The following is a 26,134-nucleotide window of genomic DNA, read 5'->3' as shown; positions in this document are numbered from 1 at the left end:
TTATTACTTTTGTTTTGTGCCATTAATTCCGTTTTTCTTTCACAGCTCGATGGAGGGATAATTTATATACCATAAAACCCACCCATCGTGAATGTCAAACTCAGTCATTTCGAGTAGCTTTATGGAGTTGTGCAGCCATCACCACGATCCAGTTCTGGGACATTTCCATCACCCCAGATATCCCTGAGCTTATGGTCCACACCTGTGCCCACTCGGGAACTTCCATCCGACGTATGTGCTCCCCCCACCCCCTGCCGCCACCGCGATCGTCACATACGGATCGCATCTCTGTATGTGCTAATCCCAGCGAGACCGCCCTGGGCTGACTTCCCTGTGGGTGGAAGGATGGGCCCGGGCACTGAACCCCACCCGCTGCTTGTTTTGGGAGTTAGAGCTGTTGCAACGGTCATGTGGCTCATTTGCGTGGCCGCGGCCGCTCCTCTGCCACAGCTCACGTGGCCTGCAAAGCCCAGACTATTCACTGTCTGGCCTCCTACAAGAAAAGTTTGCCAACCCCTGCTTCCTACAACCTCATGTCTTTCAAAGAAGTGAAGACATGGATGGAGGGAAAAAGTATATTTATAGCCTCTCATACTCGCCGCATATGTTGCATTTTCCGCATTCTCCGCTCCTCCCGCGGACTCGAGTTGGTGTCCTGCGTCCGTGCCTTTTCTCCCGCACCTGGGCTGGCGAGGCAGACATGCCAGCAGTGAATTCTCCCGGGCTTTGCTCATTTGCAGATGTCTTTGTCTGCCTTTATTTTTGAAGGATGCTTTGCCGGACGTGGAAGTCTAGCTTCCCGACGTTTCTCCGTCAGCACGAGAGCACGTCCGTGCACCCGCTCCTGGCTTCCAGGGCGCCAGGTGCTGACCGTGAGGTCCTGCCCTGTGCGGCTCAGAGTTCTCTTGTTGCTTTCAAAATGTTCCGTCTTCATTGTGTGGACGGTGATGTGTCGGGTCTGGACCTCTGTGTGTTTATCCCGCTGCGATGGCTGTGTCCTCGCAGGTTTACGGAGACTTCCAGCCGCCTTTCTCCTCTCTCTCTCTCTTTCTCTCTCTCTCTCTCCTTCTGAGACTCAGGCCGCTCACGTGCGGCCGGGCTGAACGTGGTCCCGCGCACCTCACAGGCACGGACACTTTCTTGAATCTTTTTTCCTCTGTTCTCCAAATTGGTCAATTTCTATTAATTTACAGGCTTCTCGATTCTTTCTCCTGGTGTGTCACTTCTGCTCGTGAGCCTCTGTAGTACGTTTTAAACAATTTCAATAGAAATTTTACAATTTCTGGTTCTCTAGAACACCGTCTCTTTGCTGAGCCATGGTATTTTCCGTGTGTAGTAGTTGTCTGTCTGTGCTCAGTCCCACGTCTGTGGACACTCAGACTTTCCGCGAGTTGCTTTGTTCCCTGGTATGGGCCAGATGCTCCTGTTTCTCTGGGTGTCATGGAACTTCAGCTGAATGCTGGACACTATGGGTCAGATACTGCAGCGATGCTGGATTCTGGCCCCCTCGGGGCTGTGGTTGGTGTTTCTCTGTGTGTTTGTTTAGTGACGTTCTTAGACGAAATCTGTGAAGGCTACTTGGCCTGAGTGCCCCTCGTTCGGGCTCACCGCGTCTGACCTGACGTCACCACCTCCCCCCCGCATGTGCTCTCAGACCCAGTGTCCAGGATGGGGTGATGCGGGCACCAACAGTGCACGGATTAGCCTGGGCACCCCCCCCAGGGCTGCCATCTGGTCTCCCCACCTGCAGGGCTGCACTGACTCAGCCTCTCTCTTCGCAGCGTCTGGCCGGCAGCTGCAGCCCGAGGAGCTGGATGCAGAAACGGAAGAGGACCACTCTGTAAGCGAGGCCCCGGGAAGGAGGCTTGCCCCCCTCACACGGCCCCCAGCCTTTCCTGGGCCTGCGCAGAGCCCAGCCGGCTGAGGGCTACCTGATTTTTCTCTCCTGCCAGGTGACCGAAGGGCCCGTGGACGAGATCATTCGGCCGCGGCCACAGGGGTCCTCGCCCGTGTATGAATACGCCGCCGAGGGTGCCGGCTTTGGAGTCCCGGTAAGCCTGCTGCACAGAGACCCACAGGCTGAGGGGAGGTGCAGGTGTGGGGCCACAGGTGGCTACGTCTCCTTCATCACCTTGCGCGGGCAACTCCCGCCCATTTGTGCAGCCATGCGGCCCTGCCCTGCTGCCCACTGGGCCGCAGTTACACCCATCCCGCCATCCTCTCGGAGTCCTCCTGCCCCCAGGACCCCCCTTCAGCAGTCCAGGTGCCGCAGGATGGCGTATGCCGGTGTGTGTGCAGAAAGAGCCCCCATGCTCTGGATGTGTGTGTCCCTGTGCTGTCTCTGGAGAGGGCCTGGGGGAGGGCCTGGCAGCTGGCGTATTTCCTAAAAGACTCGTTCTTGCTGTGCTTCCTTCTTACCCTCCACACAAAACCCCAGTTCCTGGGGGGTCTGCCCTGGGTGTGGGTGCTGGGGCCCGGGGCTGGGCCCTGTCAGGAAGCACCAGGGCCAACAGTCACCCCCTCCAGCCAGGACATCCGCTCTGACAGCACACAGAGCTGCTCTGGGGCCTCCCGGTCTCCTGAGTCCCTCCAGTGCCCGGGGCGGGGCAGATGCATGACCTCTGGCATCTGTGGCTGCAGGAGGACACACCGAGGCGGCGGGCTTCCTCAGGCTCTGGGGGACGGAGGTCCTGGTGGAAGCGAGATTCGGGGGACTCACAGACATTCTCCAGGATGAGTGGTCCTCAGGTAGGTGTGGCAGTGCCTGGGAGGTGGGCTGTCTGCAACGACCCCAGCTGGGGGGGAGGCGGGGCTGGGTTGGGGCGAGGAGAGGGGCAAGGAGGCTCGGGAAGGGCCTGCTTGTTGCCCTCATCAGGCCTGGTCCAGGAGGGGGCTCCTGAGGCTGGTCCGGGCTTCGCCTGAGACGTCGGAGCCCAGACGCCTGGCCAGGGAGACCCAGGCACACAGACCTCCGTGTTCTCGGCCCAGCCACGGGTGAAGCTGTTGCCTGCTTCGTGCACAAACCATGGAAGGTGCTGGATTCTGGGGGCGCCCAGTGAGGAGGGTGCACTGCCCCGAGGCAGCCTGTCTTCTCGCCAATGGCTCAGCTGGGCCCAAAGGATCTGAGTCAGGCTGGCCATACGTCTGCTGTGTTACCTTTGGCACTTACGACCCTCCTCCGTTTGAACACCCACCGCCCTTGGCAGCCACGGGTGCTTGGAGCGTGCGTGAAGAGTGAACAGGCTTCGGCCACCCCGTGGGCAGAAGCCCCTCCTCTTTGCCATCGGAGCCCATTGGGCTAGACAGCTGCTCGCGAGGGCTGGCAGGTGGGGGTGGGGATAAGAGGAGGCCGCTTCCCCAGGAGGTGGCTGGCGGCTGGCTTCCTCCGAAGCCTGGATTCTACAGCCCGGGCCCTGGCTTGGGGCTCCTAGGCTTGCCCCGTGTCTCCTGGCTAATGGGCGGGACTCTGGGGTCCCCATGCTCAGGGGAGGTAGGCCCCCAGCACTGATGCCCACCGGGGCATAGGCAGAAGCTCACCATGGCCCTGATGTGCTTCTGCTGTGGTCCCTGCAGGAGGCCACAGAGGTGACGCTGACGACCGAGGTGGAAACTGGAGCCAGCGGCTACAGCGTCACGGGTGGCGGGGACCAGGGCATCTTTGTGAAGCAAGTGCTGAAGAACTCCACAGCTGCCAAACTCTTCAGCCTGAGAGAAGGTGACATGACCGCCCTCCCTGGGGCCCCCGTGGCCTCCATCATGGAGGGTGGGGGGAGCCTGGAGGAAAACGGGCCCTAGTGCTCAGGACGCCTCTGCTGAGACTGCTCGGCCACTTCCAGGCTAGGACAGCGGCTGTGCTGGGCATTCTGGCCAGGGCAGCGGGGTGGCCTCCTTCCCACGTAGGGCTCCTGGGGGGTGGGGCTGGGCCCCCGGGCCGCGGGCCTCTCTCCTCCCCTGTAGTTGCATCTCTCCGAGTCCTGGCAAGACCAGGGGAACAAACGCTAAGGGCCCACTCTGTCTTTGTCTAGGGGATCAGCTGCTCAGTGCAACCATCTTCTTTGACAACATTAAATATGAAGACGTTCTCAAGATTCTTCAGTACTCAGAGCCTTACAAGGTTCAGTTTCAAGTCAAGCGGAAACGTCCTGCCCCAGAGGATGAGGAAGGGACCTCCAGCGGGGCTCGGCGTGGCCCGAAGGGCAGTGAGAAGCAGGTAAGGCGTCACAGCCAGGGAGGCTGGGCCCCGCTGACCTCCCCCCGCCCGGGGCTGAGGCTGAGGGGGGCTCCCACCACACGCTCTTCTGTCCCCGAGCCCCGGGCTCAGCTGTCGTACCAGCACCTGCAAGTTCACTCTCCTTGTACTTCAGGACGAAGATGGGGCTGATGGCTCCACGGAGATCCCCACACAGACCCGGGAAGGGAGCAGAGACCAGGAGAAACTGCTCGCCAAACCCAGGGAGGGCAGAGGCAGGCGGCCCCAGAAGGAGAGGCTGTCCTGGCCCAAATTCCAATCAATAACGAGCAAGCACAGGCCGGGACCGCGGCGGTCACACAGTTCCTCAGAGGCCTATGGGCGGGGAGATGGGCCCGACGTGTCCCCTGCAAGCACAGACACGGAGGCCCCACTCCCCGCACAGGAGCAGGACCAGAAGGCAGCGCTGGACAGCCGGCGAAGGACGAGGTACCTGAGCCTGGGATTCAGGGTGGGCTCAGGGAAGGGTCCGATGCAGGAGGGGCAACCAAGCAGAGGGGTCCAAGGTGGAGCACTCCAGGCCGGGGTCGTAGAGGAGGCCAGACCCTGGGAGGACACGCGAGAGGCCACCGAAGCCACCGTGCACAGCGGGACAGAAGACAGGATGGCAGCGGTGCAGGAGGGGACACCGGCTCTGAGGGCAGAGCAGCTCTTAGAGCCTGGTACCCCCAGCCTGGGAGCCCTGGGGGAAGGAGCCAGCATGGCGTCCGGATGCCAACAAAAAGCAAAGGAGGCTAAGGACCAGGAGGACACCAGGTCAAAATGGAAGCTCGGCATGGGCTCAGTCCCACAAGGTGTGGAGGGCCACAGACAGGTGGCCCAGGACGTAAAAATGGGGATTGCCAGATCGGCTCTGCAAGGCAAAGGAGATGCACAGGGCCACCAACCAGAATTCCAAATCCAAATCCCCAATTTAAAAACAACCAAGTTTAAAATTTCCAAAGAAACAAAGCAAGACACAGAAGGAGGCATAGCAGCGCTGGCACAGGGGGACAGGCATGGAGAGGCCACAGCCGAGGAGACCCACACTGCGGAGGAGGGGGAACAAGGGCCAGCAGGACCCAGGGGGCCCTCAGTACACCTCCCAGCATGGGAAGACGGGGGAGCAGAAGGAGCAGACACAGGTCACGGGGAAGGAGACAGGAAGGATGGGGACAAAGACAAAGGAGGGAGGGACGACAGGAGGACAATGCTTAAGTTCAACATTCCCTCATTCGGGTGGTCTCCCAAAAAGGACATAAAGGCACCTGGGGGAAAACACACCCAAGACCTGAAACAAAAAAAAGGAAGTGCAATAACAGTGTTAGACCAGCAGACGGAGGACAGACAACCAATAAGACAAGAGGAGAAAAGAAAAATTAGACACAACAGGGGGACATCCGCCTGAAACAGAGAAACAAACGCGGGAGACTCAGAGAAAGCAAGGAGACCTGCCCCTGGAAGACAAGGAGGTGGCCGCCAGAGAGAGCAAGTTCAAGATGCCCAAGTTCAAGATGCCATCCTTCGGCACGTCGATGCCGAGCAAGTCCTTGGAGGCCTCGGTGGACGCGTCCCTGCCCAAGGTACAGGCTGAGGTGTCCGTGCCCTCCATACCGGCCGAGGCCAAGACCAGTGACGTGACCATTGAGCTGCCACCTGCCGACCTAGAGGTCAAGACGGCCGCAGTGGGTCTGAAGCTCCCTGAAGGCCAAGTGCCCGAGGCGGAGCTCCAGGAGCCCTCAGCCAGTGCCGGACTCAAAGGGCACCTGCCCAAGGTGCAGATGCCCAGCATCAAGATGCCCAAGGTGGACATCAAGGCCCCCCAGGTGGACATCAAGGGGCCCGAACTGGACCTGAAGGGCGCCAAAGGGGAGGTGAGCGCCCCAGATGTGAAGGTGTCCCTGCCCAGTGTGGAGGTGGACGCCCAGGTACCCGATGCCAAACTGGAGGCTGACATGTCCCTGGAAGACAAGGAGGTGGCGGCCAGAGAGAGCAAGTTCAAGATGCCCAAGTTCAAGATGCCGTCCTTCGGCACGTCGGCGCCGAGCAAGGATGTGGGAGCATCCGTGGACGTGTCCCTGCCCAAGGTTACAGGCTGAGGTGTCCGTGCCCTCCATACCGGCCGAGGCCAAGACCAGTGACGTGACCATTGAGCTGCCACCTGCCGACCTAGAGGTCAAGACGGCCGCGGTGGGCCTGAAGCTCCCTGAAGGCCAAGTGCCCGAGGCGGAGCTCCAGGAGCCCTCAGCCAGTGCCGGACTCAAAGGGCACCTGCCCAAGGTGCAGATGCCCAGCATCAAAATGCCCAAGGTGGACTTCAAGGCTCCCCAGGTGGACATCAAGGGACCCAAACTGGACCTGAAGGGCGCCAAAGGGGAGGTGAGCGCCCCCGACCTGAAGGTGTCCCTGCCCAGAGTGGAGTTGGACGCCCAGGTGCCCGGTGCCAAACTGGAGGCTGACCTGTCCCTGGAAGACAAGGAGGTGGCCGCCAGAGAGAGCAAGTTCAAGATGCCCAAGTTCAAGATGCCATCCTTCGGCACGTCGGCGCCGAGCAAGTCCTTGGAGGCCTCGGTGGACGCGTCCCTGCCCAAGGTACAGGCTGAGGTGTCCGTGCCCTCCATACCGGCCGAGGCCAAGACCAGTGACGTGACCATTGAGCTGCCACCTGCCGACCTAGAGGTCAAGACGGCCGCGGTGGGCCTGAAGCTCCCTGAAGGCCAAGTGCCCGAGGCGGAGCTCCAGGAGCCCTCAGCCAGTGCCGGACTCAAAGGGCACCTGCCCAAGGTGCAGATGCCCAGCATCAAAATGCCCAAGGTGGACTTCAAGGCTCCCCAGGTGGACATCAAGGGACCCAAACTGGACCTGAAGGGCGCCAAAGGGGAGGTGAGCGCCCCCGACCTGAAGGTGTCCCTGCCCAGAGTGGAGTTGGACGCCCAGGTGCCCGGTGCCAAACTGGAGGCTGACCTGTCCCTGGAAGACAAGGAGGTGGCCGCCAGAGAGAGCAAGTTCAAGATGCCCAAGTTCAAGATGCCATCCTTCGGCACGTCGGCGCCGAGCAAGTCCTTGGAGGCCTCGGTGGACGCGTCCCTGCCCAAGGTACAGGCTGAGGTGTCCGTGCCCTCCATACCGGCCGAGGCCAAGACCAGTGACGTGACCATTGAGCTGCCACCTGCCGACCTAGAGGTCAAGACGGCCGCGGTGGGCCTGAAGCTCCCTGAAGGCCAAGTGCCCGAGGCGGAGCTCCAGGAGCCCTCAGCCAGTGCCGGACTCAAAGGGCACCTGCCCAAGGTGCAGATGCCCAGCATCAAAATGCCCAAGGTGGACTTCAAGGCTCCCCAGGTGGACATCAAGGGACCCAAACTGGACCTGAAGGGCGCCAAAGGGGAGGTGAGCGCCCCCGACCTGAAGGTGTCCCTGCCCAGAGTGGAGTTGGACGCCCAGGTGCCCGGTGCCAAACTGGAGGCTGACCTGTCCCTGGAAGACAAGGAGGTGGCCGCCAGAGAGAGCAAGTTCAAGATGCCCAAGTTCAAGATGCCATCCTTCGGCACGTCGGCGCCGAGCAAGTCCTTGGAGGCCTCGGTGGACGCGTCCCTGCCCAAGGTACAGGCTGAGGTGTCCGTGCCCTCCATACCGGCCGAGGCCAAGACCAGTGACGTGACCATTGAGCTGCCACCTGCCGACCTAGAGGTCAAGACGGCCGCAGTGGGTCTGAAGCTCCCTGAAGGCCAAGTGCCCGAGGCGGAGCTCCAGGAGCCCTCAGCCAGTGCCGGACTCAAAGGGCACCTGCCCAAGGTGCAGATGCCCAGCATCAAGATGCCCAAGGTGGACATCAAGGCCCCCCAGGTGGACATCAAGGGGCCCGAACTGGACCTGAAGGGCGCCAAAGGGGAGGTGAGCGCCCCCGACCTGAAGGTGTCCCTGCCCAGAGTGGAGTTGGACGCCCAGGTGCCCGGTGCCAAACTGGAGGCTGACCTGTCCCTGGAAGACAAGGAGGTGGCCGCCAGAGAGAGCAAGTTCAAGATGCCCAAGTTCAAGATGCCATCCTTCGGCACGTCGGCGCCGAGCAAGTCCTTGGAGGCCTCGGTGGACGCGTCCCTGCCCAAGGTACAGGCTGAGGTGTCCGTGCCCTCCATACCGGCCGAGGCCAAGACCAGTGACGTGACCATTGAGCTGCCACCTGCCGACCTAGAGGTCAAGACGGCCGCGGTGGGCCTGAAGCTCCCTGAAGGCCAAGTGCCCGAGGCGGAGCTCCAGGAGCCCTCAGCCAGTGCCGGACTCAAAGGGCACCTGCCCAAGGTGCAGATGCCCAGCATCAAAATGCCCAAGGTGGACTTCAAGGCTCCCCAGGTGGACATCAAGGGACCCAAACTGGACCTGAAGGGCGCCAAAGGGGAGGTGAGCGCCCCCGACCTGAAGGTGTCCCTGCCCAGAGTGGAGTTGGACGCCCAGGTGCCCGGTGCCAAACTGGAGGCTGACCTGTCCCTGGAAGACAAGGAGGTGGCCGCCAGAGAGAGCAAGTTCAAGATGCCCAAGTTCAAGATGCCATCCTTCGGCACGTCGGCGCCGAGCAAGTCCTTGGAGGCCTCGGTGGACGCGTCCCTGCCCAAGGTACAGGCTGAGGTGTCCGTGCCCTCCATACCGGCCGAGGCCAAGACCAGTGACGTGACCATTGAGCTGCCACCTGCCGACCTAGAGGTCAAGACGGCCGCGGTGGGCCTGAAGCTCCCTGAAGGCCAAGTGCCCGAGGCGGAGCTCCAGGAGCCCTCAGCCAGCGCCGGACTCAAAGGGCACCTGCCCAAGGTGCAGATGCCCAGCATCAAGATGCCCAAGGTGGACTTCAAGGCTCCCCAGGTGGACATCAAGGGACCCAAACTGGACCTGAAGGGCGCCAAAGGGGAGGTGAGCGCCCCCGACCTGAAGGTGTCCCTGCCCAGAGTGGAGTTGGACGCCCAGGTGCCCGGTGCCAAACTGGAGGCTGACCTGTCCCTGGAAGACAAGGAGGTGGCCGCCAGAGAGAGCAAGTTCAAGATGCCCAAGTTCAAGATGCCATCCTTCGGCACGTCGGCGCCGAGCAAGTCCTTGGAGGCCTCGGTGGACGCGTCCCTGCCCAAGGTACAGGCTGAGGTGTCCGTGCCCTCCATACCGGCCGAGGCCAAGACCAGTGACGTGACCATTGAGCTGCCAACTGCCGACCTAGAGGTCAAGACGGCCGCGGTGGGCCTGAAGCTCCCTGAAGGCCAAGTGCCCGAGGCGGAGCTCCAGGAGCCTTCAGCCAGCATCGGACTCAAAGGGCACATGTCCAAGGTGCAGATGCCCAGCATCAAAATGCCAAAGGTGGACTTCAAGGGGCCCCAGATGGACATCAAGGGACCCAAACTGGACCTGAAGGGCGCCAAAGGGGAGGTTAGCACCCCCGATGTGGAGGTGTCCCTCCCCGAGGGAGAGGTGGCTGTGCCCCGGCTGAAGGGCAAAGTAGAAGGGGTCAAGATCAAGGGCCAGCTGCCCAGAGTGCAGATGCCCAGCCTCAAGATGCCCAAGGTGGACATCAAGGCCCCCCAGGTGGACATCAAGGCCCCCCAGGTGGACATCAAGGGGCCCGAACTGGACCTGAAGGGCGCAAAAGGGGAGGTGAGCGCCCCTGACGTGAAGGTGTCCCTGCCCAGCGTGGAGGTGGACGCCCAGGTGCCCGGTGCCAAACTGGAGGCTGACCTGTCCCTGGAAGACAAAGAGGTGGCCGCCAGAGAGAGCAAGTTCAAGATGCCCAAGTTCAAGATACCATCCTTCGGCACGTCGATGCCGAGCAAGTCCTTGGAGGCCTCGGTGGACGCGTCCCTGCCGAAGATACAGGCTGAGGTATCCGTGCCCTCCATACCGGCCGAGGCCAAGACCAGTGGCATGACCATTGAGCTGCCAACTGCCGACCTAGAGGTCAAGATGGCCGCGGTGGACCTGAAGCTCCCTGAAGGCCAAGTGCCCGAGGCAGAGCTCCAGGAGCCCTCAGCCAGCGCCGGACTCAAAGGGCACCTGCCCAAGGTGCAGATGCCCAGCCTCAAGATGCCCAAGGTGGACTTCAAGGNCCTCAAGATGCCCAAGGTGGACATTAAGGCCCCCCAGGAGGACATCAAGGCCCCCCAGGTGGACATCAAGGCCCCCCACGTGGACATCAAGGGGCCCGAACTGGACCTGAAGGGCGCCAAAGTGGAGGTGAGCACCCCCGATGTGGAGGTGTCCCTCTCCGAGGGAGAGGTGGCTGTGCCCCGGCTGAAGGGCAAAGCAGAAGGGGTCAAGATCAAGGGCCAGCTGCCCAAAGTCCAGATGCCCAGCCTCAAGATGCCCAAGGTGGACTTCAAGGCCCCCCAGGTGGACATCAAGGCCCCCCAGGTGGACATCAAGGCCCCCCAGGTGGACATCAAGGGGCCCGAACTGGACCTGAAGGGCGCCAAAGGGGAGGTGAGCGCCCCCGACCTGAAGGTGTCCCTGCCCAGCGTGGAGTTGGACGCCCAGGTGCCCGGTGCCAAACTGGAGGCTGACCTGTCCCTGGAAGACAAGGAGGTGGCCGCCAGAGAGAGCAAGTTCAAGATGCCCAAGTTCAAGATGCCATCCTTCGGCACGTCGGCGCCGAGCAAGTCCTTGGAGGCCTCGGTGGACGCGTCCCTGCCCAAGGTACAGGCTGAGGTGTCCGTGCCCTCCATACCGGCCGAGGCCAAGACCAGTGACGTGACCATTGAGCTGCCACCTGCCGACCTAGAGGTCAAGACGGCCGCGGTGGGCCTGAAGCTCCCTGAAGGCCAAGTGCCCGAGGCGGAGCTCCAGGAGCCCTCAGCCAGTGCCGGACTCAAAGGGCACCTGCCCAAGGTGCAGATGCCCAGCATCAAAATGCCCAAGGTGGACTTCAAGGCTCCCCAGGTGGACATCAAGGGACCCAAACTGGACCTGAAGGGCGCCAAAGGGGAGGTGAGCGCCCCCGACCTGAAGGTGTCCCTGCCCAGAGTGGAGTTGGACGCCCAGGTGCCCGGTGCCAAACTGGAGGCTGACCTGTCCCTGGAAGACAAGGAGGTGGCCGCCAGAGAGAGCAAGTTCAAGATGCCCAAGTTCAAGATGCCATCCTTCGGCACGTCGGCGCCGAGCAAGGATGTGGGAGCATCCGTGGACGTGTCCCTGCCCAAGGTGGCAGCCGAGGCCACGCTTCCCTCCCTGGGAGGAGAGGTGCCAGCCCCAGAGGGCGCTGTCCAACTGCCCACTGCTGACGTTGACCTCCCCGGGGGAGAGCTGGAGGTGTCCCTCCCCGAGGGAGAGGTGGCTGTGCCCGGGCTGAAGGGCAAAGCAGAAGGGGTCAAGATCAAGGGCCAGCTGCCCAAAGTGCAGATGCCCAGCCTCAAGATGCCCAAGGTGGACATTAAGGCCCCCCAGGAGGACATCAAGGCCCCCCAGGTGGACATCAAGGCCCCCCACGTGGACATCAAGGGGCCCGAACTGGACCTGAAGGGCGCCAAAGGGGAGGTGAGCGCCCCCGACCTGAAGGTGTCCCTGCCCAGCGTGGAGGTGGACGCCCAGGTGCCCGGTGCCAAACTGGAGGCTGACCTGTCCCTGGAAGACAAGGAGGTGGCCGCCAGAGAGAGCAAGTTCAAGATGCCCAAGTTCAAGATGCCATCCTTCGGCACGTCGGCGCCGAGCAAGTCCTTGGAGGCCTCGGTGGACGCGTCCCTGCCCAAGGTACAGGCTGAGGTGTCCGTGCCCTCCATACCGGCCGAGGCCAAGACCAGTGACGTGACCATTGAGCTGCCACCTGCCGACCTAGAGGTCAAGACGGCCGCGGTGGGCCTGAAGCTCCCTGAAGGCCAAGTGCCCGAGGCGGAGCTCCAGGAGCCCTCAGCCAGTGCCGGACTCAAAGGGCACCTGCCCAAGGTGCAGATGCCCAGCATCAAAATGCCCAAGGTGGACTTCAAGGCTCCCCAGGTGGACATCAAGGGACCCAAACTGGACCTGAAGGGCGCCAAAGGGGAGGTGAGCGCCCCCGACCTGAAGGTGTCCCTGCCCAGAGTGGAGTTGGACGCCCAGGTGCCCGGTGCCAAACTGGAGGCTGACCTGTCCCTGGAAGACAAGGAGGTGGCCGCCAGAGAGAGCAAGTTCAAGATGCCCAAGTTCAAGATGCCATCCTTCGGCACGTCGGCGCCGAGCAAGTCCTTGGAGGCCTCGGTGGACGCGTCCCTGCCCAAGGTACAGGCTGAGGTGTCCGTGCCCTCCATACCGGCCGAGGCCAAGACCAGTGACGTGACCATTGAGCTGCCACCTGCCGACCTAGAGGTCAAGACGGCCGCGGTGGGCCTGAAGCTCCCTGAAGGCCAAGTGCCCGAGGCGGAGCTCCAGGAGCCCTCAGCCAGTGCCGGACTCAAAGGGCACCTGCCCAAGGTGCAGATGCCCAGCATCAAAATGCCCAAGGTGGACTTCAAGGCTCCCCAGGTGGACATCAAGGGACCCAAACTGGACCTGAAGGGCGCCAAAGGGGAGGTGAGCGCCCCCGACCTGAAGGTGTCCCTGCCCAGAGTGGAGTTGGACGCCCAGGTGCCCGGTGCCAAACTGGAGGCTGACCTGTCCCTGGAAGACAAGGAGGTGGCCGCCAGAGAGAGCAAGTTCAAGATGCCCAAGTTCAAGATGCCATCATTTGGCACGTCGGCGCCGAGCAACTCCTTGGAGGCCTCGGTGGACGCATCCCTGCCCAAGGTACAGGCTGAGGTGTCCGTGCCCTCCATACCGGCCGAGGCCAAGACCAGTGACGTGACCATTGAGCTGCCACCTGCCGACCTAGAGGTCAAGACGGCCGCGGTGGGCCTGAAGCTCCCTGAAGGCCAAGTGCCCGAGGCGGAGCTCCAGGAGCCCTCAGCCAGTGCCGGACTCAAAGGGCACCTGCCCAAGGTGCAGATGCCCAGCATCAAAATGCCCAAGGTGGACTTCAAGGCTCCCCAGGTGGACATCAAGGGACCCAAACTGGACCTGAAGGGCGCCAAAGGGGAGGTGAGCGCCCCCGACCTGAAGGTGTCCCTGCCCAGAGTGGAGTTGGACGCCCAGGTGCCCGGTGCCAAACTGGAGGCTGACCTGTCCCTGGAAGACAAGGAGGTGGCCGCCAGAGAGAGCAAGTTCAAGATGCCCAAGTTCAAGATGCCATCCTTCGGCACGTCGGCGCCGAGCAAGTCCTTGGAGGCCTCGGTGGACGCATCCCTGCCCAAGGTACAGGCTGAGGTGTCCGTGCCCTCCATACCGGCCGAGGCCAAGACCAGTGACGTGACCATTGAGCTGCCAACTGCCGACCTAGAGGTCAAGACGGCCACGGTGGGCCTGAAGCTCCCTGAAGGCCAAGTGCCCGAGGCGGAGCTCCAGGAGCCCTCAGCCAGTGCCGGACTCAAAGGGCACCTGCCCAAGGTGCAGATGCCCAGCATCAAAATGCCCAAGGTGGACTTCAAGGCTCCCCAGGTGGACATCAAGGGACCCAAACTGGACCTGAAGGGCGCCAAAGGGGAGGTGAGCGCCCCCGACCTGAAGGTGTCCCTGCCCAGAGTGGAGTTGGACGCCCAGGTGCCCGGTGCCAAACTGGAGGCTGACCTGTCCCTGGAAGACAAGGAGGTGGCGGCCAGAGAGAGCAAGTTCAAGATGCCCAAGTTCAAGATGCCGTCCTTCGGCACGTCGGCGCCGAGCAAGGATGTGGGAGCATCCGTGGACGTGTCCCTGCCCAAGGTGGCAGCCGAGGCCACGCTGCCCTCCCTGGGAGGAGAGGTGCCAGCCCCAGAGGGCGCCGTCCAACTGCCCACTGCTGACATTGACCTCCCCGGGAGAGAGCTGGAGGTGTCCCTCCCCGAGGGAGAGGTGGCTGTGCCCGGGCTGAAGGGCAAAGCGGAAGGGGTCAAGATCAAGGGCCAGCTGCCCAAAGTGCAGATGCCCAGCCTCAAGATGCCCAAGGTGGACATTAAGGCCCCCCAGGAGGACATCAAGGCCCCCCAGGTGGACATCAAGGCCCCCCACGTGGACATCAAGGGGCCCGAACTGGACCTGAAGGGCGCCAAAGGGGAGGTGAGCGCCCCCGACCTGAAGGTGTCCCTGCCCAGCGTGGAGTTGGACGCCCAGGTGCCCGGTGCCAAACTGGAGGCTGACCTGTCCCTGGAAGACAAGGAGGTGGCCGCCAGAGAGAGCAAGTTCAAGATGCCCAAGTTCAAGATGCCGTCCTTCGGCACGTCGGCGCCGAGCAAGGATGTGGGAGCATCCGTGGACGTGTCCCTGCCGAAGGTGGCAGCCGAGGTCACGCTGCCCTCCCTTGGAGGAGAGGTGCCAGCCCCAGAGGGTGCCGTCCAACTGCCCACTGCTGACGTTGACCTCCCCGGGGGAGAGCTGGAGGTGTCCCTCCCCGAAGGACAGGTGGCTGTGCCCGGGCTGAAGGGCAAAGCAGAAGGGGTCAAGATCAAGGGCCAGCTGCCCAAAGTGCAGATGCCCAGCCTCAAGATGCCCAAGGTGGACATTAAGGCCCCCCAGGAGGACATCAAGGCCCCCCAGGTGGACATCAAGGCCCCCCACGTGGACATCAAGGGGCCCGAACTGGACCTGAAGGGCGCCAAAGGGGAGGTGAGCGCCCCCGACCTGAAGGTGTCCCTGCCCAGCGGGGAGTTGGACGCCCAGGTACCCGGTGCCAAACTGGAGGCTGACCTGTCCCTGGAAGTCAAGGAGGTGGCCGCCAGAGAGAGCAAGTTCAAGATGCCCAAGTTCAAGATGCCATCCTTCGGCACGTCGGCGCCGAGCAAGTCCTTGGAGGCCTCGGTGGAGGCGTTCCTGCCCAAGGTACAGGCTGAGGTGTCCGTGCCCTCCATACTGGCCGAGGCCAAGACCAGTGACGTGACCATTGAGCTGCCAACTGCCGACCTAGAGGTCAAGACGGCCACGGTGGGCCTGAAGCTCCCTGAAGGCCAAGTGCCCGAGGCGGAGCTCCAGGAGCCCTCAGCCAGTGCCGGACTCAAAGGGCACCTGCCCAAGGTGCAGATGCCCAGCATCAAAATGCCCAAGGTGGACTTCAAGGCTCCCCAGGTGGACATCAAGGGACCCAAACTGGACCTGAAGGGCGCCAAAGGGGAGGTGAGCGCCCCCGACCTGAAGGTGTCCCTGCCCAGAGTGGAGTTGGACGCCCAGGTGCCCGGTGCCAAACTGGAGGCTGACCTGTCCCTGGAAGACAAGGAGGTGGCCGCCAGAGAGAGCAAGTTCAAGATGCCCAAGTTCAAGATGCCATCCTTCGGCACGTCGGCGCCGAGCAAGTCCTTGGAGGCCTCGGTGGACGCGTCCCTGCCCAAGGTACAGGCTGAGGTGTCCGTGCCCTCCATACCGGCCGAGGCCAAGACCAGTGACGTGACCATTGAGCTGCCAACTGCCGACCTAGAGGTCAAGACGGCCACGGTGGGCCTGAAGCTCCCTGAAGGCCAAGTGCCCGAGGTGGAGCTCCAGGAGCCCTCAGCCAGCGCCGGACTCAAAGGGCACCTGCCTAAGGTGCAGATGCCCAGCCTCAAGATGCCCAAGGTGGACTTCAAGGCCCCCCAGGTGGACATCAAGGCCCCCCACGTGGACATCAAGGGGCCCAAACTGGACCTGAAGGGCGCCAAAGGGGAGGTGAGCACCCCCGATGTGGAGGTGTCCCTGACCAGCGTGGAGTTGGACGCCCAGGTGCCCGGTGCCAAACTGGAGGCTGACCTGTCCCTGGAAGACAAGGAGGTGGCCGCCAGAGAGAGCAAGTTCAAGATGCCCAAGTTCAAGATGCCATCCTTCGGCACGTCGNAAAAAAAAAAAAAAAAAAAAAAAAAAAAAAAAAAAAAAAAGGGAGCATCCGTGGACGTGTCCCTGCCGAAGGTGGCAGCCGAGGTCACGCTGCCCTCCCTTGGAGGAGAGGTACCAGCCCCAGAGGGCGCCGTCCAACTGCCCACTGCTGACGTTGACCTCCCCGGGGTAGAGCTGGAGGTGTCCCTCCCCGAGGGAGAGGTGTCTGTGCCCGGGCTGAAGGGTAAAGCAGAAGGGGTCAAGATCAAGGGCCAGCTGCCCAAAGTGCAGATGCCCAGCCTCAAGATGCCCAAGGTGGACATTAAGGCCCCCCAGGAGGACATCAAGGCCCCCCAGGTGGACATCAAGGCCCCCCACGTGGACATCAAGGGGCCCGAACTGGACCTGAAGGGCGCCAAAGGGGAGGTGAGCGCCCCCGACCTGAAGGTGTCCCTGCCCAGCGTGGAGGTGGACGCCCAGTTGCCCGGTGCCAAACTGGAGGCTGACCTTTCCCTGGGAGAAAAGGAGGTGGCCGCCAGAGAGAGCAAGTTCAAGATGCCCAAGTTCAAGATGCCGTCCTTCGGCACGTCAGTGCCGAGAAAGTCCTTGGAGGCCTCGGTGGACGCGTCCTTGCCGAAGATACAGGCTGAGGTGTCCGTGCCCTCCATACCGGCCGAGGCCAAGACCAGTGACGTGACCATTGAGCTGCCACCTGCCGACCTAGAGGTCAAGACGGCCGCGGTGGGCCTGAAGCTCCCTGAAGGCCAAGTGCCCGAGGCGGAGCTCCAGGAGCCCTCAGCCAGTGCCGGACTCAAAGGGCACCTGCCCAAGGTGCAGATGCCCAGCATCAAAATGCCCAAGGTGGACTTCAAGGCTCCCCAGGTGGACATCAAGGGACCCAAACTGGACCTGAAGGGCGCCAAAGGGGAGGTGAGCGCCCCCGACCTGAAGGTGTCCCTGCCCAGAGTGGAGTTGGACGCCCAGGTGCCCGGTGCCAAACTGGAGGCTGACCTGTCCCTGGAAGACAAGGAGGTGGCCGCCAGAGAGAGCAAGTTCAAGATGCCCAAGTTCAAGATGCCATCCTTCGGCACGTCGGCGCCGAGCAAGTCCTTGGAGGCCTCGGTGGACGCGTCCCTGCCCAAGGTACAGGCTGAGGTGTCCGTGCCCTCCATACCGGCCGAGGCCAAGACCAGTGACGTGACCATTGAGCTGCCAACTGCCGACCTAGAGGTCAAGACGGCCGTGGTGAGCCTGAAGCTCCCTGAAGGCCAAGTGCCCGAGGCAGAGCTCCAGGAGCCCTCAGCCAGCGCTGAACTCAAAGGCCACCTGCCCAAGGTGCAGATGCCCAGCATCAAGATGCCCAAGGTGGACTTCAAGGGGCCCCAGGTGGACATCAAGGCCCCCCACGTGGACATCAAGGGGCCCGAACTGGACCTGAAGGGCGCCAAAGGGGAGGTGAGCGCCCCCGACCTGAAGGTGTCCCTGCCCAGCGTGGAGGTGGACGCCCAGGTGCCCGGTGCCAAACTGGAGGCTGACCTGTCCCTGGAAGACAAGGAGGTGGCCGCCAGAGAGAGCAAGTTCAAGATGCCCAAGTTCAAGATGCCATCCTTCGGCACGTCGGCGCCGAGCAAGTCCTTGGAGGCCTCGGTGGACGCGTCCCTGCCCAAGGTACAGGCTGAGGTGTCCGTGCCCTCCATACCGGCCGAGGCCAAGACCAGTGACGTGACCATTGAGCTGCCACCTGCCGACCTAGAGGTCAAGACGGCCGCGGTGGGCCTGAAGCTCCCTGAAGGCCAAGTGCCCGAGGCGGAGCTCCAGGAGCCCTCAGCCAGTGCCGGACTCAAAGGGCACCTGCCCAAGGTGCAGATGCCCAGCATCAAAATGCCCAAGGTGGACTTCAAGGCTCCCCAGGTGGACATCAAGGGACCCAAACTGGACCTGAAGGGCGCCAAAGGGGAGGTGAGCGCCCCCGACCTGAAGGTGTCCCTGCCCAGAGTGGAGTTGGACGCCCAGGTGCCCGGTGCCAAACTGGAGGCTGACCTGTCCCTGGAAGACAAGGAGGTGGCCGCCAGAGAGAGCAAGTTCAAGATGCCCAAGTTCAAGATGCCATCCTTCGGCACGTCGGCGCCGAGCAAGGTTTTGGGAGCATCCGTGGACGTGTCCCTGCCGAAGGTGGCAGCCGAGGTCACGCTGCCCTCCCTTGGAGGAGAGGTGCCAGCCCCAGAGGGTGCCGTCCAACTGCCCACTGCTGACGTTGACCTCCCCGGGGGAGAGCTGGAGGTGTCCCTCCCCGAAGGACAGGTGGCTGTGCCCGGGCTGAAGGGCAAAGCAGAAGGGGTCAAGATCAAGGGCCAGCTGCCCAAAGTCCAGATGCCCAGCCTCAGGATGCCCAAGGTGGACATCAAGGCCCCCCAGGTGGACATCAAGGCCCCCCACGTGGACATCAAGGGGCCCGAACTGGACCTGAAGGGCGCCAAAGGGGAGGTGAGCGCCCCCGACCTGAAGGTGTCCCTGCCCAGAGTGGAGTTGGACGCCCAGGTGCCCGGTGCCAAACTGGAGGCTGACCTGTCCCTGGAAGACAAGGAGGTGGCCGCCAGAGAGAGCAAGTTCAAGATGCCCAAGTTCAAGATGCCATCCTTCGGCACGTCGGCGCCGAGCAAGGTTTTGGGAGCATCCGTGGACGTGTCCCTGCCGAAGGTGGCAGCCGAGGTCACGCTGCCCTCCCTTGGAGGAGAGGTGCCAGCCCCAGAGGGTGCCGTCCAACTGCCCACTGCTGACGTTGACCTCCCCGGGGGAGAGCTGGAGGTGTCCCTCCCCGAAGGACAGGTGGCTGTGCCCGGGCTGAAGGGCAAAGCAGAAGGGGTCAAGATCAAGGGCCAGCTGCCCAAAGTGCAGATGCCCAGCCTCAAGATGCCCAAGGTGGACATTAAGGCCCCCCAGGAGGACATCAAGGCCCCCCAGGTGGACATCAAGGCCCCCCACGTGGACATCAAGGGGCCCGAACTGGACCTGAAGGGCGCCAAAGCGGAGGTGAGCGCCCCCGACGTGAAGGTGTCCCTGCCCAGAGTGGAGGTGGACGCCCAGGTACCCTGTGCCAAACTGGAGGCTGACCTGTCTCTGGAAGACAAGGAGGTGGCCGCCAGAGAGAGCAAGTTCAAGATGCCCAAGTTCAAGATGCCATCCTTCGGCACGTCGGCGCCGAGCAAGTCCTTGGAGGCCTCGGTGGACGCGTCCCTGCCCAAGGTACAGGCTGAGGTGTCCGTGCCCTCCATACCGGCCGAGGCCAAGACCAGTGACGTGACCATTGAGCTGCCACCTGCCGACCTAGAGGTCAAGACGGCCGCGGTGGGCCTGAAGCTCCCTGAAGGCCAAGTGCCCGAGGCGGAGCTCCAGGAGCCCTCAGCCAGTGCCGGACTCAAAGGGCACCTGCCCAAGGTGCAGATGCCCAGCATCAAAATGCCCAAGGTGGACTTCAAGGCTCCCCAGGTGGACATCAAGGGACCCAAACTGGACCTGAAGGGCGCCAAAGGGGAGGTGAGCGCCCCCGACCTGAAGGTGTCCCTGCCCAGAGTGGAGTTGGACGCCCAGGTGCCCGGTGCCAAACTGGAGGCTGACCTGTCCCTGGAAGACAAGGAGGTGGCGGCCAGAGAGAGCAAGTTCAAGATGCCCAAGTTCAAGATGCCGTCCTTCGGCACGTCGGCGCCGAGCAAGGATGTGGGAGCATCCGTGGACGTGTCCCTGCCGAAGGTGGCAGCCGAGGTCACGCTGCCCTCCCTTGGAGGAGAGGTGCCAGCCCCAGAGGGTGCCGTCCAACTGCCCACTGCTGACGTTGACCTCCCCGGGGGAGAGCTGGAGGTGTCCCTCCCCGAAGGACAGGTGGCTGTGCCCGGGCTGAAGGGCAAAGCAGAAGGGGTCAAGATCAAGGGCCAGCTGCCCAAAGTGCAGATGCCCAGCCTCAAGATGCCCAAGGTGGACATTAAGGCCCCCCAGGAGGACATCAAGGCCCCCCAGGTGGACATCAAGGCCCCCCACGTGGACATCAAGGGGCCCGAACTGGACCTGAAGGGCGCCAAAGGGGAGGTGAGCGCCCCCGACCTGAAGGTGTCCCTGCCCAGCGTGGAGTTGGACGCCCAGGTGCCCGGTGCCAAACTGGAGGCTGACCTGTCCCTGGAAGACAAGGAGGTGGCCGCCAGAGAGAGCAAGTTCAAGATGCCCAAGTTCAAGATGCCATCCTTCGGCACGTCGNGCTGCCCAAAGTGCAGATGCCCAGCCTCAGGATGCCCAAGGTGGACATCAAGGCCCCCCAGATGGACATCAAGGCCCCCCAGGTGGACATCAAGGCCCCCCACGTGGACATCAAGGGGCCCGAACTGGACCTGAAGGGCGCCAAAGGGGAGGTGAGCGCCCCCGACCTGAAGGTGTCCCTGCCCAGCGTGGAGTTGGACGCCCAGGTGCCCGGTGCCAAACTGGAGGCTGACCTGTCCCTGGAAGACAAGGAGGTGGCCGCCAGAGAGAGCAAGTTCAAGATGCCCAAGTTCAAGATGCCATCCTTCGGCACGTCGGCGCCGAGCAAGTCCTTGGAGGCCTCGGTGGACGCGTCCCTGCCCAAGGTACAGGCTGAGGTGTCCGTGCCCTCCATACCGGCCGAGGCCAAGACCAGTGACGTGACCATTGAGCTGCCACCTGCCGACCTAGAGGTCAAGACGGCCGCGGTGGGCCTGAAGCTCCCTGAAGGCCAAGTGCCCGAGGCGGAGCTCCAGGAGCCCTCAGCCAGTGCCGGACTCAAAGGGCACCTGCCCAAGGTGCAGATGCCCAGCATCAAAATGCCCAAGGTGGACTTCAAGGCTCCCCAGGTGGACATCAAGGGACCCAAACTGGACCTGAAGGGCGCCAAAGGGGAGGTGAGCGCCCCCGACCTGAAGGTGTCCCTGCCCAGAGTGGAGTTGGACGCCCAGGTGCCCGGTGCCAAACTGGAGGCTGACCTGTCCCTGGAAGACAAGGAGGTGGCCGCCAGAGAGAGCAAGTTCAAGATGCCCAAGTTCAAGATGCCATCCTTCGGCACGTCGGCGCCGAGCAAGTCCTTGGAGGCCTCGGTGGACGCGTCCCTGCCCAAGGTACAGGCTGAGGTGTCCGTGCCCTCCATACCGGCCGAGGCCAAGACCAGTGACGTGACCATTGAGCTGCCACCTGCCGACCTAGAGGTCAAGACGGCCGCGGTGGGCCTGAAGCTCCCTGAAGGCCAAGTGCCCGAGGCGGAGCTCCAGGAGCCCTCAGCCAGTGCCGGACTCAAAGGGCACCTGCCCAAGGTGCAGATGCCCAGCATCAAGGCCCCCCAGGTGGACATCAAGGCCCCCCACGTGGACATCAAGGGGCCCGAACTGGACCTGAAGGGCGTCAAAGGGGAGGTGAGCGCCCCCGACGTGAAGGTGTCCCTGCCCAGCGTGGAGGTGGACACCCAGGTGCCCTGTGCCAAACTGGAGGCTGAGCTGTCCCTGGAAGACAAGGAGGTGGCCGCCAGAGAGAGCAAGTTCAAGATGCCCAAGTTCAAGATGCCGTCCTTCGGCACGTCGATGCCGAGCAAGTCCTTGGAGGCCTCGGTGGACGCGTCCCTGCCCAAGGTACAGGCTGAGGTGTCCGTGCCCTCCATAGCAGCCGAGGCCAAGACCAGTGACGTGACCATTGAGCTGCCACCTGCCGACCTAGAGGTCAAGACGGCCGCGGTGGGCCTGAAGCTCCCTGAAGGCCAAGTGCCCGAGCCGGAGCTCCAGGAGCCCTCAGCCAGCGCCGGACTGAAAGGGCAGCTGCCCAAGGCGGATGCCCAGCCTCAAGATGCCCAAGGTGGACTTCAAGGGGCCCCAGGTGGACATCAAGGGGTCCGATCTGGTTACGTCCCTGCCCAGCGTGGAGGTCGACGCCCACGTCCAAGGCTCCCCGCTGGTTGGTGACTCGTGTGAGGAGGTTAAAGAATTTTCCAAAGGGAGGATATTCAAAATTTCTAAAATTAGCGTCTCTTCCTCTGGTCCTTCTGCTAGCCATCCTTCTGAGCTGTCCCCTCCGCCTGGTGGAGGTGATAATGATATTGATCTTACTTCACCCCCAGGCTCCAGACATCTAATCGTCCCTGGCAGTGAACAGCATGCCCTCCGTATGGCCGGTGATGTGGCTTTGTCAACTGGAAAAGGTGGAGAAAAAAGCAAAAGCAAGAAATCCCATTTTAAATTGCCCAAAGTCTTCTCTCCACCGGGGAAATCAGCTAAAGGCTTCTTATCTTCTGCAGAGGAACCCGACATCTCCTCACCTGCGAGGGCCTCCACCTCACCGTTAGAGTCAGGGCTTGGGCGACCCCAGGGGCCGCCTGTGGCTTCCGTGGAGCCTTCCATGCATGTGTCCAGGCTGGGCTGGCTCAGTGGTCCCCATGTGGAATCCTCCAGCCTCAGTCCCTGCGATGGTGTCACACTTACAAAATACCAAGTGACTGTCTCCAGAGGCCCCGTCCCCCCCGAGCTTCCTTGCGGAACCCCGTCTGGGCCCCGGGTCGATGCTCAGCTTCCCAGCACAGCAGGTGCAGACGACCTGCCCTCCAGTGAGAGCATTCCTCTGTCCCAGCCTGATGGTCACACAGGCCCCATGGACACTCTATTTCCCGAATCTTATGGCCGCGTGACTTTTCCTAAATTTCATCGACCAAAGTTCCAGCTGTCACTCCCCAAATCAGCCGCTGGAGTGATGGAGCCTGGAGCTGCCGAGTGTGCGCTCCCCACGTCTCCTCCGCTCGCTGCGCAGGGACCAGACCCCTCCGCGGAGGAAGCCGCGGTGTTCCCAGTGCTAGATGGTCAGCTGCCACCTGCACGTGTCTCTGTGTCCAAGGTGGCGGAGGCACAGGCATGTACCGCGGGGACGTCAGCAGGGCCTCCCGCAGAAGCCCCAGGTGAAGGTGTGGGCCACAAGGGGAAGGGCAGTCCAGTCAAAGCACCGAGGCTCAAGCTTCCGTCTTTCAGGTGGTCCCCGAGGAAGGGGGCAGAGTCCAAAGCAGATCCTGGACACAGCCAGGTTGTCGATGCAGGTGCTCTGGGCCCTCCTGGGGGTCACGTTCCACCAGCAGAAGCTGGTGGAGATGTGTCTCTTGAGAAGGATGGAGAGGCAGGAGCGGTCACATCGCCAGCCCTCGCCCTGCTGAAGGTCACACCTCCCGGAATGACAGCTTCCACAGGAGGGGCCTGCCTGCCACGGGGAGACCCAGGCCTGGCCCTCTCTGGCTCTACAGACATGGCCAGCGGTAAGGGCAGTGTTGGGGGTGCTGGCGCAGCAGCGGGCCCCCCAGAAGGAGCGGATGTGAACCTCTGCCTCCCAGAGGCCCCCATTCCCAGCTCGGGCTTTGTCAAACCTGACCTCAGTCCCGGGGATGTCGTGGTGGATGTGAGCCTGTCTGCAGGTGACCTTCCTCTTTCCAAACAAGGCCTGTCTCTCGGAGACGGCACCCAAGAGCACGGGCTAGGGGATGGCTCAACAAGCCAGCTTTGTGGGGAGGTGACGGCGCCCCCGGCAGAGGACCCCCTCCAGCCATCCCCGACGGTAGGGAGCCCAGGGCAGGATGCAGCCGCGGGAGCAGCGCCGGCGGGCTCCAGGGAGAGCTGGTTTCGGATGCCCTCACTCCGCCTGCCCAGCTTCAGACGCCCCCCCAAGGAGCGGGCGGGGTCTGCAGCGCCCGGGGCTCAGAGGCCCCCACTGGCCGCCGGTGTGCCAGGGGAAGGAGAGGCACCGGCGGTGGTGCAGAGTCCGGAGGCCCGCGCACCTGCGTCAGAGGGGGACGCTGCTAGGTCCCTGCAGCCCCCGGAGGCTGGTGCAGATGCGGCAGGCAGCCCGGCTTCTTCCTACGCGGATGTTCTTCAGAGGAATCTTGACCTTCACGTCCCTGCTGTGGGGCTATCGGCTTCCGAGGTCAGGGTCCGGCCGGGCGCAGGCTCCCTGCCCCTCCAGCTGCACGGGACACTTGCAGAGCCCTGCACCCCTCCCGGAGAAGCAGGCGAGCCCCCTTTTCCCGGACCAGCAGGCCAGGGCCTGGTCAGGGGGCCCGAGGGTGCAGAGGAGCCGCCCTCCCAGCCCGAGGGCCCTCTCAGATTGAGGGCTTCCAGTACGGATATGCCATCCCAGGTTTCCGTGGTCAATGTGGGTCAAGTCTGGGAAGACTCTGTGCTACGTGTCCAGTTCCCCAAGTTAAAGGTACCAAGGTTCAGCTTCCCGGCCTCTAGCTCGGAGGCTGACGTCTTCGTGCCCAGCGTGAGAGAGCTGTCCTGCCCGCAAAGCAGTCCTGACACAGCCCTGCTCGAACGAAGCCCTGGCGGACGGGGCGCCAGCATCCCGAAGGCCGCCGCGGCCCTCGGCCTCTTCTCAGAAGCTGCCCCCATTTGTAAGGTCAGGGTGCACATTCAGGGCGCAGAGGCAGCGAGCCGCCAGATGGCCGTGCACAGCACCTTGACAGCCGTGTATACCAAGCACTCAGGGCCCGAGGCGTTTCCCACCCAGATCGTGCGGGAGTCAGAGGTCCCCGTGTCAGAGACCCAAACACCTTCTTATGGGTTTTCCTTGCTAAAGGGGAGGGTCTCAGAGCCCCCCACTTGGGCACAGGTGCACGTGGTGACTGCAGACTGTGGGCCAGGGGGGCACCTCCGAGAGGCTCCGGAACCGGCCGTCCCAGGAGCCGACCCCGTTTCTGGAGACCCCCAGCCTGACACCGGCGAGCCTTTTGAAATTATCGGTCCCAGTGTCGACGTGCCGGGGCTGCCAGCGTGTTCACCTGAACTTGGCTCTCACCCTGGCCACGGGCGTGCGGATAGCTGTTCTGACGAGGAGCCCCCGGAAATTCTCGAATTTCCGCCGGAAGAGGGCCAGGAAGCAGGCGAGGACGGAGCTCCCAAAGCAAAACCGGAAGGTCAAAGGTCCTCTAGTCTGTTCCGGTTTTGGCTCCCGAGCATCGGGTTTTCTTCCTCGGTCTCCGAGACAGGCGCCGATTCCCAAGCCGATCCCCAGAGACCGGCTCCTGTGCAGACCCAGCCGGAGGTGCAGCCGCCTCCCTCGCAAGAGAAGGGGGGCTGGTTCCGATTTCCCAAGTTGGGGTTCTCCTCCTCGCCCGCCAAGAAAACCAAAAGTGCCGAAGAGGAGGCGGGTCAGGCCGAGCAAAACCTCCAAGACGAGGCAGGTACCTTCTATGATGCGCGAGAAAGCTTCTCCCCTGAAGAGACGGGAGCAGGGGAGGCAGCAGGGGCCGCCGGCTCCAGGCAGGGCTCTGGGAGCATGGTGGCCTCCGCGGCAAGAACCGAGCTGATCCTGCTGGAGCCGGATGGAGCGGGCAGCCAGCAGTGTGCGCCTGGGCCCGCCACCGAGTGAGGGCCAGGGAGGGATGAGGGCCGGGGAGGGATGACTGTTCCTCGGAGGACAGACGCCCATGCGAAGTCCTGCAGCAGAACCCCGGCCGCACGGAGCTCCCATCCCGACCACGCCAACCACGCCGGCATCCACGCGTCCACCCTGCTCCCAGGACTGGGCACATGCCACCAGCCGCCCCCCGCCGCGCGGCCCTTCCAAGGTGGGGCCAAGCTGCGGAAGCCAGGAGGAGCCCGACAGCCCAGGCGCCAGGGGCTGCCCAGGGCAGGGGTGCTGTACACGCTGCTGGGGTGAGGGCTCCAGAGACCCGCCCACAGTGCCCAGCGGAGCCCGGCCATGCCCTCAAGGAAGGGGTGTTAAGGACCGTGGGTATAGACGCAGTGTTTGCCATAGCCCCTGTCCCGTCCTGCTGCTTTGGGCCACATCGTTTCCCTAGATTCCAGGCAGAGTCCGGTGCATTGCCAGAAACCCCAACGCCGCTCACTTGTAAGGATCGCGCTCCTTTGTCAAATGTCTCTGCGAGACAAGCTTGGGGATGCTTGGTGTGGACGGGGCACACGCGACTGAGTGTGGCGGCGGACCCGGCTTGCCCTGTGGCAGCTGGCGGCGGGTGAGCCGGCAGAGGTCTGCACCGTCCCGTGCCCACACAGCCCCCCACGTGGCCCCCGTGCCCCCACTGTGCCCGCTGCAGCCAGACTGCCGGTGGAACTCCCCATGGACAATAAAGGACAAGCTGTCCCCCAC

At 63.0% G+C, this 26,134-nt stretch overlaps 1 protein-coding gene across 1 annotated transcript; it reads left to right on the top strand.

The window, feature by feature from the left end:
• Positions 1 to 26,134, top strand: AHNAK2 (AHNAK nucleoprotein 2). The gene is given in 16 exon segments (XM_034643204.1): positions 1 to 231; positions 1,782 to 1,840; positions 1,953 to 2,051; positions 2,641 to 2,748; positions 3,574 to 3,715; positions 4,026 to 4,210; positions 4,365 to 5,560; positions 5,598 to 6,318; positions 6,320 to 9,700; positions 9,911 to 10,291; positions 10,610 to 11,617; positions 11,660 to 15,939; positions 16,495 to 18,928; positions 18,971 to 19,617; positions 20,466 to 21,861; positions 21,863 to 26,134. Coding segments are annotated over 16 exon segments (19,608 nt in total). The 5' UTR covers positions 1 to 191; the 3' UTR covers positions 25,394 to 26,134.

This window comes from Ailuropoda melanoleuca, chromosome 14 (genome assembly GCF_002007445.2).
Source record: "Ailuropoda melanoleuca isolate Jingjing chromosome 14, ASM200744v2, whole genome shotgun sequence".
Taxonomy (NCBI): Eukaryota; Metazoa; Chordata; class Mammalia; order Carnivora; family Ursidae; genus Ailuropoda; species Ailuropoda melanoleuca.
Note: the sequence above shows the minus strand (reverse complement) of the source record. Positions and strands in the feature narration are given on the sequence as shown.